This window comes from Stegostoma tigrinum, chromosome 15 (genome assembly GCF_030684315.1).
Source record: "Stegostoma tigrinum isolate sSteTig4 chromosome 15, sSteTig4.hap1, whole genome shotgun sequence".
NCBI classification, from domain to species: domain Eukaryota; kingdom Metazoa; phylum Chordata; class Chondrichthyes; order Orectolobiformes; family Stegostomatidae; genus Stegostoma; species Stegostoma tigrinum.
The window spans coordinates 70,071,578-70,088,926 of NC_081368.1; the positions used below are offsets into that span (position 1 = coordinate 70,071,578).

General features: G+C 42.2%; 1 protein-coding gene across 2 annotated transcripts in view; it reads right to left on the bottom strand.

Annotated features, from left to right (window-relative positions):
- LOC125459051 (interleukin-13 receptor subunit alpha-1-like) overlaps nucleotides 1-16,436 on the bottom strand; it is a 38,162-nt gene extending 21,726 nt beyond the window's left edge. Inside the window, exons 1-3 of one of the 2 annotated variants that reach the window (XM_059651510.1) lie at nucleotides 16,168-16,436; nucleotides 5,041-5,195; nucleotides 2,708-2,852 (exon numbers count right to left, since the gene is read on the bottom strand). In XM_059651510.1, the coding sequence (XP_059507493.1) occupies nucleotides 2,708-2,852; nucleotides 5,041-5,195; nucleotides 16,168-16,243 (376 nt within the window). In that variant the 5' untranslated portion in view covers nucleotides 16,244-16,436. The remainder of the gene's footprint in view (nucleotides 1-2,707; nucleotides 2,853-5,040; nucleotides 5,196-16,167) is intronic. The other variant, XM_059651511.1, reaches the window with a different exon arrangement.
- Between the last annotated feature and the right edge of the window lie 913 nt (nucleotides 16,437-17,349).

The window sequence follows — 17,349 nt, forward strand, 5'->3', positions numbered from 1 at the left end:
AGCCAGTGGCAATAAATAAACTAGGGAACTGCAGGGCCCTTATGTAGTAAACAAGAAGGGGCAACTGAATGTGAAACAGCATTGCCATTGGGACTGCATGCCTGGGGATAAAGACTCATGTTTACAAAATGTCTTCCACATTGTAGAAATGTCCCGGCGTACTTTCTAATGAAGAATGTAGTTGTGAAGTATGATGACTTTCTGGAGTTTGGGAAACATGGCAGACAATTTGCACATAGCAAGGCCCCCAAAGTGACACTGTCACTATGATGAGATGATCTGTTTTCAGATTTGTTGGTAGGAGATTATAACAGAAGATGTCCTTCCTCTGTCAAATGAGAGCATAACATCTTTTCACCTTGTCTGGAAGAAAGCACTCTCTCGGGCAGTCTGGATTAGTGTAATCAGGGTGGCACGGTGGCACGGTGGCTCAGTGGTTAGCACTACTGCTGCACAGTGCCAGGGACCTGGGTTCAATTCCACCCTCAGTCTGTGTGGAATTTGCACATTCTCCCCGTGTCTGCGTGCGTTTCCTCCGGGTGCTCTGGTTTCCTCCCACAGTCCAAAGATGTGCAGAGTGGGTGGATTGGTCATGCTAAATTGCCTGTAGTATCCAGAGGCGTTTAAGTTAGGTGGATTAGCATGGTAAAATGCAGGGGTAGGGGAATGGGTCTGGGCGGGACGCTCTTTGGAGGGGTGGCGTGGACCTGTTGCGCCAAATGTCTTGTTACCACACTGTAGGGATTTTATGACCTTGATTATGGGACAGAAACCCATTGAACCACTGCTATCACCATCATCATATCATCATAAGGCTGGCTAGAACACTAAATGGACAATGGTGAAGTTTCACTTCAGAGGCAGTGAGCACCCATGTTTGTAACTAAGTCATTGTAATCATTCCAGCTGATGGCAATACTGGACAAGTCAGAGCTGCAAAGCAAAACCTAGCTTGATTGATTGTGACTTTTATTTTTGCTATTTAATTATTGCAAGTGATCAATTACTGAACAAGTAAGTTCATAGAATACATGAATATTGATGGTGTGGTAAATAGTGAAGAGGAAAGCTTTACACTCCAGGGTGACTCCACGGTGGCACGATGGCTCAGTGGTTAGCACTGCTGCCTCACAACACAAGAGACCTGGGTTTGATTTCTTTTCCTCTTCATAGATTGATCAGTACTCAGGGGGCACAGTTTTCAGGTAAGAAACAGGAACTTTAGAGGGGATTTAAGGAAAAAAAAGCATTGAGTTTCGTGGTTATCTGGAACACGCCGGCTAAAAGATAATAAAGGTAAGAATCCTCAAGGTGTTTTAGTAGTGTTTAGATGAACACTTGAAATGCCATTGCATATGAGGCTATGGGCCAAATGCTAGGAAATGGGATTAGAAAAGATGGAGATAGCAAGAATTATAGATGCTGAACGAATTGGACCGAAGGGTCTGTTTCCATGCGTACAGCTCTATGATTATATGATTCTCTGAGAGAAACATGCACATTTGCTTTCCAAACTAAATTACTACCATCTGTCTCCCAGAGTCATGGGACAACAGTCCATTTCTCCCTCTTTTACCTTTGTTTCTAATGCACTGAACTATTCACCTCAGGAGTTTTAAAAAACATGAACATGCAACTGAGCAGAACTCCACACAGGCAACTGCCTCCAACAAAACACAAAAATGGAACTAATATAATGTTTTACCATCCTAACACACAATATCTACAAATAGAAGACAAAACAAACATATACATGGCTCTTCCACTTTCAAACAAGTTTCCAAACTTGAGCAATACTGAAACATGAACATTCAACACATCTAGCAGGAAAGACCACAAGTGCTAGCTCAGGGATTTGGCCAGATCTGAGGAATTATTTTCAGCACAAGGTTCGACTTCTTGTTGCCTTTAAAGTTTCTGACTCACATAAACACCACTGAATGACAGGAAATTGTATTCATGACGTATCTTTAACATGGTAAAACGTCCTTCGATGCTTTGCAGAAGTGCAATTAGAATACGTAAGGTATTGAACCATATAAAAGAAATGAGGATGTAGGTTACTAAAGAGTGCCAGGTGTCAAAGAGGTAAGTGCTTCAGAACTATTCCAGATGCCTTCTTAATTACCTTATCTACCTGTCATGCTCCCTTCAAAAAGGAAGAGTGAGAGGTGGAGAGGTTTTGGGAAGAAGTTGCTCAAGGCATGGCCACCAATGGGGTGTCATTAAAATTGAGGATGTCTGGGAGGCCAGAACTGGAAGAGATATCCTACGGAATTCCAAGGCTGTAGGAGACTACAGAGAGCAGGAGAGACAAGGCCATGGATGGCTCTGACAAAACTAGTTGTTTACCATATCTTGTTTAGCTTGCGTCTGTTGGACTTGAGGACAATTAGCATCACTGGGCTGCTCATCCAAGCCCATAGCAATGACTCTCAACTGTACTCTAAACAGGTTCACTGTGTCATTCAAATCCAGGACAATTAGAGATATATAATAAATGCTGGCCTCCCAGGAATAGCCTCATTAGTCAGCGAGGAAAAGGAAAGAGACCAGCCACATAGTTATTTCACTAATCTGTGAATATAAATCCAAGTTCTGTCACCATTGAAACATCTAAAAAGCGTGTGGTCAATGAATGATAACTATTTTAAGCATGAATTTTAAGACATTGTTAACTAATCTAAAACATAAAACTTTGCATTACCTTCTGCAGGAGGGATATATTTCTCAGTCCAGTTGCTTTCTTGACATGTATCACCATTTATCGCCAATGCCTTCACTCTGAAAGTGATTCCTTGGTTAAGAATCACCTTATCTTCACGAGTCATATCTTTCTTTCTTTTTCTTTCCTAAATAAAACAACATATCAATAATTTTCTGAATTACAACATGCATTAGGTTCAGGATTCCTTATAATACACACAAACTGCACAATGTCCCGGTCGAAACATACCTGGAGTACTAGGTGCAGATCTGCTTACCACAAATAATGTGTGATATGCCTATTATAAGTATTGGGGTTAACCTGACTATTTTGAAGTCTGTTAATCCTATTCTTAAATAACCAAAAGAGAATCCTGGACAAATTCAGCAGCTCTGCAGCACAGACAGAAAGAGAAATGAAATTAACATTTCAAATCCGATATGATTCTTAACTGAAACATTCTGAAGAAGAGTCATATTGGACTCAAAACATTAACTCTAACTCAAAATTTAACTACTGCAGACTGAAAAATGCTGTGACGTCTGGTGTCTGTCTTTTGATGTCACAAATCATATCAATTTGAGGAGTATATTAGAAGTAAGGTATAAAAATAGGGGAGGGCATGTTGTGTTGAAGACTTAAAGAATCTGCAAAGGAATCAGATGGATTGACAGATTGGGCAAAGACTTGGAAAATGGAGTTTAATGTGGAGAAATGTGAGGTCATACACTTTTGGTAGGAAGAATCAAAAGTCAGACTGTTATCAAATAGACAGTGACACTTAAAAAAGTGCAACACAAAGATATAAGTGTTTTCGTGCACAATGCTCAAAAAGTTAGCATGTAGGTGCAGCAAACAATTAAAGAGGCAATTTGAACTTTAGCTTTTATTTCTAGGGGCTTGGAGTTTATAAATAGGGAAGTCTTGTTACATTTGTATGGACTGAGGCTGCACCTGGAGTACAGTGTGTAGTTTTGGTCCTTTTGTGTTTAAGAAAGGATGTGCCACATTGAAACTTCATGAAGCCGATTCAGGGATTGCAAGGATTGACTTGTGAAGAATGGCTTATCAGGTTAGGCCTTTATGCCTAAGAGTCTGGAAGAATGAGGGGTGATCTTAATAAAACATACACGACTCTAAGAAGGTTTAACAGGGTAGGTGTTAACAAGATGTTATCATTAGTGGGGGAATCTCAAACTAAAGGATGGAGTTACAGGATAATGGGACATCATCTCAAACTGACAGTTGAAGGAATTTCTCCTACGAGACACCAGTGTAGAATTCTCTCCTGCAGAGACTTGTGGAGATTAGATTACTGGAAACATTGAAAGATTTTTGAAATATTGAGAACTTGAGGGCTGAACAACTGCCATGAGAGAGAAGTTGAGGCCTTTGGGAAGATGAATGGCAGAGCAGGTCTGAAGGGGCCTAATGGCCTACTCTTGCTTATAATTCTTGTGTTCCAAAACATGAGCTCAATTACCCTTCCATCAACATAAACCTTTGAAGTAACGGATAGAGAGTAAACAGTAGGCTTCAAAGGAGAGAGCGACAGACAAAAAGTGGAGAAGTCAGAATGCCCCAACTTTCAACAGAAGCTGTCTGATAGGGCTCCTTATGAAGCCAGGGGGGATACTGAGAAAAATACTAGAATAGCCTGGGATAACACACTTCAATTCGGCAGCAGCAGAGGACACTGGTCTAGATCTGGGAAGGACAAGTTCTACACAATATCAAAAGAATGTTTTCATTGAGAGTGTGTCTGGATTGCTGGACAGTAATGTGTATACTAGGTCACTTTGGATGACAATGCAAGAGAGATACTGGTGGGATGCAAGCTAAAAGGCTACAGGAGATTTTTCATTCAAATCCACCATGTGATCTGGGAAGGAATATCAAAATGAAAGAATATACATGATACACCTTGAAAAAGGTTGGTAACCAGTGTTGGAAAGTGTGAAAAGTGTGTTCTGCAGAAAGATGGGGTGGGTCAGGAGGAAAGTTTGGGAGAACAACGAAGAAGTTGTGAGAACGGTGGAAGAGGGAAGATTATTAGTGAGCATCATCAAGAAAAGGCAACACGGATTGACTGGCTTCAGGCTAAAACTTGCAAGCGTTGTAAGGGAGGTGACTAAAGGAAAATTAGAGGGTTATAGATGAAGAGGGAGAAAGAATGCCAATGTTAGAAAACTTGAAATTGAAACAATGAGGCTCTTACAGCCAAGTGCAAGCTAGTGAGGCAGGGTAAAGTGGGCAGACAATTTGCCCTTAGGATATCCCAGCTACAATGCATCAAACACTGGGGAAGAAAGATAATGAACATTTCAACTTACGTCCCACTCGGCGCCATCATACTTAAACACGCTTTCAAACTTGATTTCTTTGGTGGAGTTTTCTAAATAACTTGGCAGTTTCCATGTCCAAGTGGAATTAATGAAACCAATTCCCTTCAAAGTCACAGTCAAATCAGTTGGAGGTGTGACAGTCTCTGAAATGGAATCAAAATGAGCACTGAGCAATTAGGTTTCACACCCAAAATTCAAGACACAGAAGTTGCAGTCAGTGGAACATAGTCATCAGCAGACAGAATTCATGAATAATTGTTGGGAATAGTAACCATAGTAACTCAACCTTGGGCTAGTCTGATGCCAGATTCAAAGATATTAATCTGGCTTTGTACTAACACTCATTCTCCAGAGATTTGAACACAAAACTCAGTACTGAAGGAGTGGTACCTTGTCGTCAAGTATTGTGATTGTTACATGGGACATCAACAGCCTCTCTCAGGAAGTCAGACGATTTGCAACAATTGCATTAGTTTGATGGAGAGTGGTGATGCACTGGCTGGTGGCCAGATTCACATTTCTCCGTCATCCAAAACTGCTGTAAAAATACTATTTCTTGTTTATCATGTCTCAGGGTCCCACATGTGCAGAATGCATTGTCAGCTGGAGCAGGTCCAGCTCTGGACATCAGTTTTAAGTAACAGCTGGAGTAACTGTGGTTCATCCACTCAGAGCCCTTTGTAGGAAGCCTGTTTATCAATGAGGCCGCTCTGCAGCATAAAACATGTATTGGCAGACAGCCACAGAAATACAGATTGTACACATGGAAACAGGCCGTCCAGTCCAACTCGTCATGCCAACCAAGTTTCCAAATCGAAAATGGTCCCATTTGCTGCCTTAGGCCCATATCCCTCTAAACCTTTTCTATCCATGTACCTCTCCAAATGTCTTTTAAATGCTCAAACTATACCTCCCGTTAACGTTTCCTCTGACAGCTCATTCCATACACACACCACCGTTTGTGTGAAAAAGTTGCCCCTTAGGTCCTTTTTTATCTGTTCCCTCTCACCTTCAACTTAAGCTTGCTAGTTATGGACTCCCCTACCCTGGGGAAAAGATCTTGGCTATTCTTATCTGTGCCCTTCATGATTTTACAAACCTCTAAATGGTAATCCTTCAGCCTCCTACACTTCTGGGGAGAAAGGTCCCAGCCTATCCAACCTTTTCTTATAACTCAAACAAACAGTTTTGATAACATCCTCGTAAATCACTTCTGCACCCTTTCCAGTTTAATAACATCCTTCCTATAGTAGGGTGACCAGAATTGTACACAGTACTTTAAATGTGGCCTTAATGTCTTGTACAGCTGTAACATGATGTCCCAACACAATGTACTCAATGCTCTAACAGATGAAGGTAAGTGTGCCAAATGCCTTCTTCACCAACCTGAAGCCACTTTCACGGAACTATGTACCTGCACCCATCGGTCTCTGTTGGACAACACTCTTCCAGGGCACTAGCATTACCTGGAGAATTCCTAGCCATCAGACAGTCCAGAAAGACCAGGCTAGTATAATAGTGCAGGAGTCCTCACAGTGCAGCTTGCTCTCCAACTAGTATTCAATTCTGTTTAGGTAACGGTCATGTGTCGACTGGGATCAGTAACCAGAACTAAGTCCCCTTAACTATGGCTGGGTCAACTGCATGGAGTGGGGGAAACAATGGAGTGGAGGAAGACTAGAAAATGTTAATAAAGAATTCAAAGTCAGGGCAACAAACAAGCGTTTCTAAGCCACATTTGTAATTCCTGGATAATGTGTTGCCAGCCTGGTGCTAGGGTCAAGGAGGTGACTGAGCACTGCAGAGCACTTTGAGGGCAAACAGTCAGATATTGCAGCTCATGTCAGTACAAAGGTTAGAGGGAGAAAGTGGGATTGGGTCCAGGTGGCAGACTTCAAAGAATTATAAGGAAACCAGCATGCAGGATCTCAAAGATAGCAATAAAAACAAAGTTGCTGGAAAAGCTCAGCAGGTTTGGCAGCATCTGAGCAGGGAAAAAACAGAGTTAACATTTCAGCTCCAGTGATCCTTCCCTCAGAACTGATGGTGGCTGGGAAAACATCAGTTTATATGCAGAAAATAAGGGAGGGGTTGGGGTGGGGAGTAAACAATAGGAAAGAGCCTAAAGAGAGAGAAGAACAGTTGGTCACACAAAGGAGTTGCTAACAATTAGGCTGGGAGGGTGAATGGTTGTTAATGGAGACTGTTAGTGACTAACAACAGGTGGTGTATAATGGCAGGCCATGTGGTAACAAGGCCTGGTGTGTGGGGTAGGGGGCTTGGACATGCAAGAGTTTAGGCTGTAAAATTATTCAATTCAACATTGAGTCCAGAGGGCTGCATGGACCCTAAGTGGAAAATGAGGTGTTGTTCTTCTAGAGATAATGGGAACTGCAGATGCTGGAGATTCCAAGATAATAAAATGTGAGGCTGGATGAACACAGCAGGCCAAGCAGCATCTCAGGAGCACAAAAGCTGACGTTTTGACCCTCTGATGAAGGGTCCAGGCCCGAAACGTCAGCTTTTGTGCTCCTGAGATGCTGCTTGGCCTGCTGTGTTCATCCAGCCTCACATTTTATTATTATGTTGTTCTTCTAGCTTGCATTGAGGTTACTGGAACACTGCAGCAAGCCAGAGACAGAGATGTTGGCCAGGAAGCAGGGTGATGTGTGAAAGTGGCAGGCAACAGGTAGTTCAGGGTTTTTCTTGCGAGCAGAACGTCGATGTTTTGTGAAACGGCCACCTAGTCTACGCTTCGTTTCCCCAGTGTAGATGACAACTGGGTGATCGCTTTGCAGAATATCTACAATATGAGACATGGGCCTAAACTCTCCCATGTGCCAGCCCCCTACCCCACACACCAGGCCTTGTTACCACGTAGCCTGCCATTATACAACAACCGTTGTTAGTCACTAACAGTCCCCATTAACTACCAGTCTGATCGTTAGCAACTCCTTTGTGTGTCTAACTGCTCTTCTCTCTCTTTAGGGTCTATCTTGTCGTTTACACCCTCCCCAGTCCCCTCCCTTTTTCATGCATATAAACTGATGTTTTCCCAGCCACCATCAGTTCTGAGGGTCACAGGACCTGAAACGTTAACTCCGTTTTTTTTCCCTTCACAGATGCTGCCTGACCTGCTGAGCTTTCCCAGCAACTTTGTTTTTGTTCCTGATGCTCGGCATCTGCAGTGCTTTCGGTTTTTATCAAAGATAGCAGTCTCCAACTTAGATACAGTCATACACACTGGCACGTTCAGTAAATAGGAAGAGAGGCAGCCAATTCTTGGCTGTTGGAGAGTCGGTGCATGAGAGAGGGTTTTAAATTCATTGGGAATAGCTTCAACAGGAGTTCCCTAGAACAGAGCCAGGAATCAGTGTTCTCTTGGCGTGATTTTCTAGTGTTTTTTGGGGAATGTTCAAACTAAATTAGAAGGTGGCTGAGAACAAGGATGCAGCATCATGAAGGATTTGGACAGTCGTATACTACAAGAGTAAGATATTAACAGCTGTTGGGTGGGATGTGAGTAATAGGGAATAGAGTAAGATGTCAATTAATGGCACTCCGCATGGCTGAAAATGGAGTATGGGATACAAGGTAGGAGAACTGGAAAAACAAATGAGAATGTGAGTTGTGGTGGTAACAAAGACCAAGCCCTGAATAAAGGGCAGGACAGGGAGATTGGCTTCCCCTTCAGTGTGTTCATCTCCAGGACATTCTGTTGCAAGTTTGGATTTAATGAATCTAATTACTGGAGGGGTTTAAAGTGCCATTACTCACTCTAACTCTGCTTGCTTGGCTGTTGCTAGCAAGGGAGAATCATTTCAATCTTATGATTTCAAGTCAGTCCAAAACACTTCACAGCTCATAAAGTACTTCGGAAGTATGCACTGTTTATGTAGGAAATGAGGCAGTTGATTTTCACTCAGCAGCTCCTGACAAAAAAAAAGCAATGGGATAAATGACCAGATAAAGGGGCTCTTGCAGTGTGATGGTAATGCCCCTGTCTCTGGATCAGGAGGCCTGATTTCAAGTCCCACCTACTCCGGAGGTGTGTAGCAACATCTTTGGACAGGTTGATTAGGAAAAATAGGTTAAATAAAAAAAAAGATATTCTATTCGTTAATGAATAAATACTGCAATAATTTCCCTGTTCTTCCTCAAAGAGTGTCATGACATCATACCTCTGGCTCACAAAGCCAGCCCAGGTTAGGCCAACTGGAGCGAGCTTGACCCCATCATAGAATCCCTAAAGTGTGGAAATAGGCATTTCAGCCCATCAAGTCTGCACCGAATCTCTGAATAATATCCCACCCAAATCAAACACCACCATATCCCCTTAACCTTGCACTCCCCATGGCTACACATCTTTGGACTGTGGGAGGAAACCAAAAGCACCTGGAGGAAATGTGTGCAGACACAGGAGTATCCAGCATTTGTCAGCATTATCCACTTCCTGCAAATGAATAAAAAAAAGGACCGGAAATTAAGACTTGGGGCAATTCCCAAGGATTGAAGGGTCTGGTGAGACCTTCTTATTTTAAAGGAGCTTTCTCGATGTCTCATAGTGGATGGAGTGTAATATTGCCATCTGTGGTTGGGTGTATTTTATCATTTGGCTTCCTGCCCTCAAGCACACCCTCCCCAAATATCACTAGCTTGTCTGTTCTTGCAAAATACTGTCCTCCCACAACAATCAAAAAAACAACATTACTTTATTAAATGAGAACATGACTCATTCAATTAAACAGCTTTCCTTCCTGAACTTTTGATATATTTGCCTGCCTTTATAATTGTGACGGAAATTAATGCTGGGGGCTACAGGATGTTCTGGGAGAAATGTCAACACAGTGTAACAGATATAGGGTTATAGGGGTGAACATATTATCGCTCTGACTGATCCATCTCCTGTACATTTCAAAAAAACAGGGTATCAGTAAAGGTTAGAGATAAGAAAAAACTGCAGATGCTGAAGTCTAAGATAGACAAATAGGAGGCTGGAAAAACAGCAGGCCAAGCAGCATTTGGAGGAAAGGAGCAGTCACCGGTTTTGGGTATTATCTGCTGTGTTTACCTATGCAGATAACATTTACGTATGAGTAAAGAGTACTGTCTTTCAGACTGTAGCTTGATACTCACTTGAAGAGTGAATGACTAAACATTTGGTGACACTATGGCAGCATAACACTGAAGAAATGAGTCGTTAAATGGACAATGTTGAATTGTTTTCGATGGTGTACTGTCCTGAAGCAGAAAGCTTTAAAGGAGATTTCTTGATGTCCCATAGTAGAAAGGATTGTAGCGTTGTCAACTCTGGAAGCTTTTTCCTTCAGTGACAGACTGAAAGATACAGTGAGTCCTCAAATATGGTTTTTTCATGTCCTGATCTTTATTCAGACTTTGCCTAATAGATTAACAGTGGGAGGGGGTGGGTTTTCTGTTGGCTGGTTTGTGATGCAGTGACACTAATGTTTAGTCATTCACTCTTCAAGTGAGTATCAAGCTACAGTCTGAAAGACAGTACTCTTTACTCATACGTAAATGTTATCTGCATGGGTTCAATTCTTACACTGGCTGAGGTTACCACAAAGGTCTCTCCTGCTCAACTTCTTCCCTCTCCTGAGGCGTGGTGACCACTACCAGTTGTCTCTCTCTCTAATGACAGATCAACCCTATATTTTGGTAATTTTATGGCAAGTTAAACATTTATTGGAAATCAAAACAGGGACAATAAGATCATAGAAAGTTAGCCACCAGGATATATGAACATCAACTAGCCACAAAAAGACATGACCCACTATCAATAGTATCCTTACATACAGATGAGGAAGGACACCACTTTGATTGGGACAACACATCCATCCTAGGACAAGCCAAACACAGACACGCACGAGAATTTCTAGAAGCATGGCATTCCAACTGGAACTCCATCAACACACACATTGATTTGGAACCCATCTACCACACTCTTGAGAAAGAGAACAGGAAATGACATCAACAATGCAGGAAATGGCATCAACACAGGAAATGACATCACCAACCTAAGGAAACCTAAAGAGATAAATAGAAAGCGGGACATAACACCAGCTCTTCACCGGAGGCTCACTGATGATGTTACCTAGAATGGTGACGAAACGTCTGAAAACAAACCTTCCAGCTCAGCAAGCAAACTTACATCCAGAAAGTTTGCTGCATTTCTTTTTATTATTCATTCATGGGATGAGGGGACCAGCTGGCCCAGCATTTATTGCCTATCCCTAGTTGTCCAGAGGGGAGTTAAGGAGTCAGCCACATTGCTGTGGACCTGGAGTCATGGGTAGGCCAGACCAAGTAAGGGGAGCAGTTTACTTCCGTAAAGGACATGAGTGAACCAGATGGGATTTTCCTGACAATGAATTCATGGTAATCATTAGACTTTCTTCCCAGAATTTTTTTTTAAACTGAATTTGACTTCTATCATCTGCTTTGGCTAGATACGAATCCACGTCCCCAGAACATTACTTGGGTCTCTGGAGTAACAGTTCAATAATAATACTATTAGGCCATGACCTCCCCGTTTTACATTTATTAACTACAGAACAAATCACATACTTTACACAGCCGAAACCTATTACATATCAAGTCAAATTGCTCCAGTTATTCTGTTAAATGGGCCAAAAAACACTGTTAAGACAGCTATAAGAAATCTGCATAAAAATTGTGAACATGTACACATGTTAAGCAGGAAAGCCAGTTTTAAGGTTCCACCCATTTCACCTTTAGACTTCAAACACAAACTTTGGAACAGGAGTAGGCCATTCAATGGTCTATGTCATAATAAACTAATTGTTCTGACACACCACCTTCGTCAACAACAGCTTGTATTTATGTTGCAGCTACACCACAATTAAACACTACAAAGTATCACACAGGACAATTCGAAAGGAATATATAACACACAAAAGAATCTCAGATCAAATATCTAAATCACCAGATCTGAAATATTAACTTTGGTTTTCCTTCACAGATGCTGCCAGACCTCTGGCCTTTTCCAGCAACTTCTGATTTTGTTCCTGATTTATAGCATCTGCAGTTCTTTTCAGTTTTTATTCAGACATATAAAAACTTGGTCAAAGATATATGTTTGAGAAAATTATTAAGGGAGCGATGCAAATTACAAAGAAAACCGAGCCCAGCTGCTGGAATTGGGAATGTTACATAGGCTGGAACTGGGGCAGAGTCTGATTTCTCCAATTGCCATGGGTCAGGCGGAAATTAGAGACAGAGGGAGGGCTGAGGCCTTGGAGTAAGGTCCAAACTTTAAATCTGGCAAAAAATGATCATTCCATTTCTATTAAATCTGCTGAGTAACGAAATGGATATCCATGCTGTCTTTATTTATGGGAGGGTAATGTCTGTGTGGAATGACCTAACAATTTGGAACTAGCTTCCCACAGCTCCTCCCTTCAAACTGAAAGTGAGAAGTTTAAATTCGACTCTAGACAGGCACAACAAAGGACCTCTCTGAGTCCTGGCAACGGGCTGGAATCTAACTGGAGCGGAACGTTACATGTCCCTTACACATCTAGCAGTTTTATGGATTGGAGTGATAAATAATGCAAAGTACCTAACCAGGGAAGAGAGAGGAAAAGCCCACGCCATACAGTCAGTGTGTAAAATGGATTAGCTCTGCCCTTTGTAGTGCCAGAGATGTTACGATGCTGCTCTAACATTGGAACTGAGTCAGGCTCAAGACTAAGACTGAGACACGTAGGACTTCGAAAATGTGACTGAGTGGGCCTAGCATTGTGCTGTTACAAAGCAGTTTAATATGGATTCGTAGTTAAATGCATCACGGGAGCCTGGACTTGTTCACAGTCTACAAAACAGTGGCAAGTGAGAACAGGTCAGCTGCTCTCCTTTACTGTTGTGTAGCTAAAGAAAACATCACCCAGCAGATAGTTGTAATGTATGAAAACAAAACGGGAGTAGGAATGCGAGATTAAGAATTATCAGATCAGTCGTGACCCCATTGAAAGGCAGAGCAGATTTGATAGGTTGATTAGCCTACTGCTGCTTCTGTGTTTTTTTCTGTCTTGTGAGATAGGGGAAGTGCTAAATGAATATTTTTCAACAGTATTCACTCTAGAAAACGACAATGTTGTCAAGGAGACTACTGAGATACAGGCTACTAGGCTAGGTGGGATTGAGGTTCACACGGAAGAGGTATTAGAAATCCTTCAGAAGGTGAAGATAGATAAGTCCCCTGGGCCGGATGGAATTTATCCTCGGATCCTCTGGAAGCCAGGGAGGAGATTGCTGAGCCTTTGGCATTGATCTTTAACTCGTTATTGTCTACAGGAATAGTGCCAGATGACAGGAGGATAGCAAATGTGGTTCCCCTGTTCAAGAAGGGGAGTAGAGACAACCCTGGTAATTATAGACCAGTGAGCCTTACCTCAGTTGTTAGTAAAGTGTTGGAAAAGGTTATAAGGGATAGGATTTATAATCATCTAGAAAAGAATAAATTGATTAGGGATAGTCAGCACGGTTTTGTGAAGGGAAGGTCGTGCCTCACAAACCTTATTGAGTTCTTTGAGAAGGTGACCAAACAGGTAGATGAGAGTAAACCGGTTGATGTGGTGCATATGGATTTCAGCAAGGCATTCGATAAGGTTCCCCACAATAGGCTATTGTACAAAATGCGGAGGAATGGAATTGTGGAAGATATAGCAGCTTGGATCGGAAATTGGCTTGCTGAAAGAAGACAGAGGGTGGTAGTTGATGGGAAATGTTCATCCTGGAGACCAGTTACTAGTGGTGTACCGCAAGGGTCGGTGTTGGGTCCACTGCTGTTTGTCATTTTTATAAATGACCTGGATGAGGGCTTAGAAGGATGGGTTAGTAAATTTGCAGACGACACTAAGGACGATGGAGTTGTGGATAGTGATGAAGGATGCTGTAGGTTGCAGAGAGACATAGATAAGCTGCAAAGCCGGGCTGAGAGGTGGCAAATGGAGTTTAATGCAGGCAAGTGTGAGGTGATGCACTTTGGTAGGAGTAACCGGAAGGCAAAGTACTGGGCTAATGGTAAGATTCTTAGCAGTGTAGATGAGCAGAGAGATCTCGGTGTCCATGTACACAGATCCTTGAAAGTTGCCACCCAGGTTGACAGGGCTGTTAAGAAGGCATACAATGTGTTACCTTTTATTAATAGAGGGATCGAGTTCCGGAACCAAGAGGTTATGGTGAAGCTGTACAAAACTCTGGTGCGGCCGCACTTGGAGTATTGTGTACAGTTCTGGTCACCGCATTATAGAAAGGATGTGGAAGCTTTGGAAAGAGTGCAGAGGAGATTTACTAGGATGTTGCCTGGTATGGAGGGAAGGTCTTACGAGGAAAGGCTGAGGGACTTGAGGCTGTTTTCATTAGAGAGAAGAAGGTTGAGAGGTGATTTAATTGAAACATATGAAATAATCAGAGGGTTAGATAGGGTGGATAGGGAGAGCCTTTTTCCTAGGATGGTGACAGCGAGCACGAGGGGGCACAGCTTTAAATTGAGGGGTGAAAGATATAGGACAGATGTTAGAGGTAGTTCTTTACTCAGCGAGTAGTAAGAGAATGGAATGCTTTGCCTGCAACGGTAGTAGATTCACCAACTTTAGGTACATTTAAGTCGTCACTGATCAAGCATATGGACGTACATGGAATAGTGTAGGTTAGATGGGCTTGAGATCAGTATGACAGGTCGGCACAATATCGAGGGCCGAAGGGCCTGTACTGTGCTGTAATGTTCTATGTTCTATGTTCATTTGACTCACTCATCCAACACAATCCAGACTGACTCTCTACCTCAATTCCATCTTGCCTCGATTCCCTTCTCATCTGAAAATTAATTGATCTCTCATTTGAATTTACTAAATACCTGGGCACTAACAACTTTCGGCAGTAATAAATTCCAAACATTCAGAAGTCTGAGTGAAGAAAAATCTCTTTACCCCTGTCCTAAACAGTTATCAATCCTAAAACCATGACTTTGACGTATGGTGAGGCTCTCTTGCCAGTGGAAACAGCCTCTCAGTATCTACCCTGTAGAGCCTTGTCAGAATTGTATATCTTTCAATGACTCAATCAAAAGAATGCCTCTCCATAAGATCAGAAAACATAGGAGCAGTAATAGGCCATTTACTCTATATAGACTTCTGCCCCATTCAATGAGATCACGGTTGATCTGATAATCCTAAAGATATAGTAAGGATTGCAAATGCTGGAAGGCAGAATCGATTAAACATAGAGCTAGAGTAGCACAGCAGCTCAGACAGCATCAGAGCAGGATGTTTAGTTTGGGAACATGGTAGCATCTTTCCAGAGAAATCAGGGTTAACGTTTCCGGTAAACAATTAATGATGTTCCCAAACTAAACTTTAATCCCGCTTGCCTGCATTTGTTGACAACTCGACACGAAACCTTAACTCTAGAGTTCTCTCCACAAATGCTGCCAGACTTGCTGAGCTTTTCCAACAATTTCTACTTTTGCGTCCTCGTAATTTTTTTTGCACCCTTTCATGTTTTGCAATATAATTCCTATAGCAGAGCGACCAGAACTGGACGCAATACACCGAATGTGGCCCGACCAATGTCTTGTACAGCCATGGGGCCCCTTATCACTGAGCTAAAAAGGCGGCCCTTAATTTAAAAAGTCCCCCATAGTCTCAGGGCACCCAGAGGTGAAAACATTAAAACAGTGACTGCACCTCGAAACGACTGCACTGGTTCCATAGTGGTGTGGAAGCCACTGTGCAGTGTGATTAAGGAGATTGAAATCTTCCTGCACGTTGCTGGGTGCCTACTCTTGCTGCTGGGAAGCATTAAGCGCTGTGTAAATGAGAATTATGCTGCTGGTAAACACCACACACCGGGCTTGGCAATGTGCCAATCGTACGGAAATTCCCGCGGACCGGACCCCCACAGTGTGCGGGAGTTTGTCCAGAAAATCATGTTTTTTAATCACTTTAAAACATAAAACAAATACAATCAAAACCACGAAAAGCAGTAGCAACAGAATATCTGGGAGAAATGAAGAAATGAGTTCAATGATAAAAACAAGCAGGAACAAGAGGCTGAAGAAAAAAAGCTTACCTGTCCAGGTACAGTCGTGACTGCCCTCAGTGACGAGGGAAGCACTCATAAGGCACAGGACCAACCTGAGATCCATCGTCCGCGTCTCTATCCCCTGCTCAGGCGCCAGGCACTGTCCTCAGGCCGGGTTCGATGTATTATCCACCCAAACCCGGGGGAAGGACCTGAGATATCCACAGCGTGGCCAGAGCGCCGCTCTGTCAGCTCAGCGCGCAACCCTTTCTCTAGAGCCGGAAGAATGTTTTGAAACTTTCATCACCAGGCAACGTCAATGAGGCGTGGGATGTCTGAGGATTTTTTAAATCTACTTTTGAGAGTTTCCACATTCTCTCACGCTCCTCCCCCAGCTGTTTAAACACCATATTGGAGAAGAGACAAGAAAAGAGCAAGGCTGTCTTTGAATAATGCTATTGCATTGTCTTTATGCTATTAAATTGATATTCTGTCTGTGCTATCATATTAATATTCTCTCCGTTCTATAACATTCATATTGTCTCTGTGCTATTAGACTGAAGTTCTCTCTGTGTTATTGCATTGATATCCTCTCTGTGCTATTGCATTGATATTGTTTCTGTACTGTCTCTGTTTCAGTGCTATTACATTAAATTCTCTCTCTGCCATTACATTGACATTCAGTCTCTGCTGTTACATTGATATTGTCCCTGTACTGTAACAATGATATTCTGTGTCCTATTACAATAGCATTCTCTGTACTATTACACTGACATTCTCTCTGTGCTATCTCATTGATGTTCTCTGTACTATTACATTGATATTCTCTGTGCCATTACATTGATATTCTCTGTGCCATTACACTGATATTCTCTCTGTGCCATTACACTGATATTCTCTCTGTGCCATTACACTGATATTCTTCCTGAGGTATTCCACTGATCTTCTTTGTGCTAAAGCATGGATATTCTCTTGCTGCTTTTGATTTTCTCTTAGTTCTATTCCATTGATATTCACTGTACCATTGCATTGATAATGTTTGTGCTGTGGCATTGATATTCCATGTGCTTTTGCACGATATTCTCTCTGTTCTATTACTTTGATATTCTCTGTTGTCTTCTATTGATATTCTGTCTGTCGTATTTTATTGATATTCTCTCTGCCATTTCATTGATTTCCACTGTGCTATTACATTGATATTCTCTCTGTGCTGATGCATTCATGTTCTCT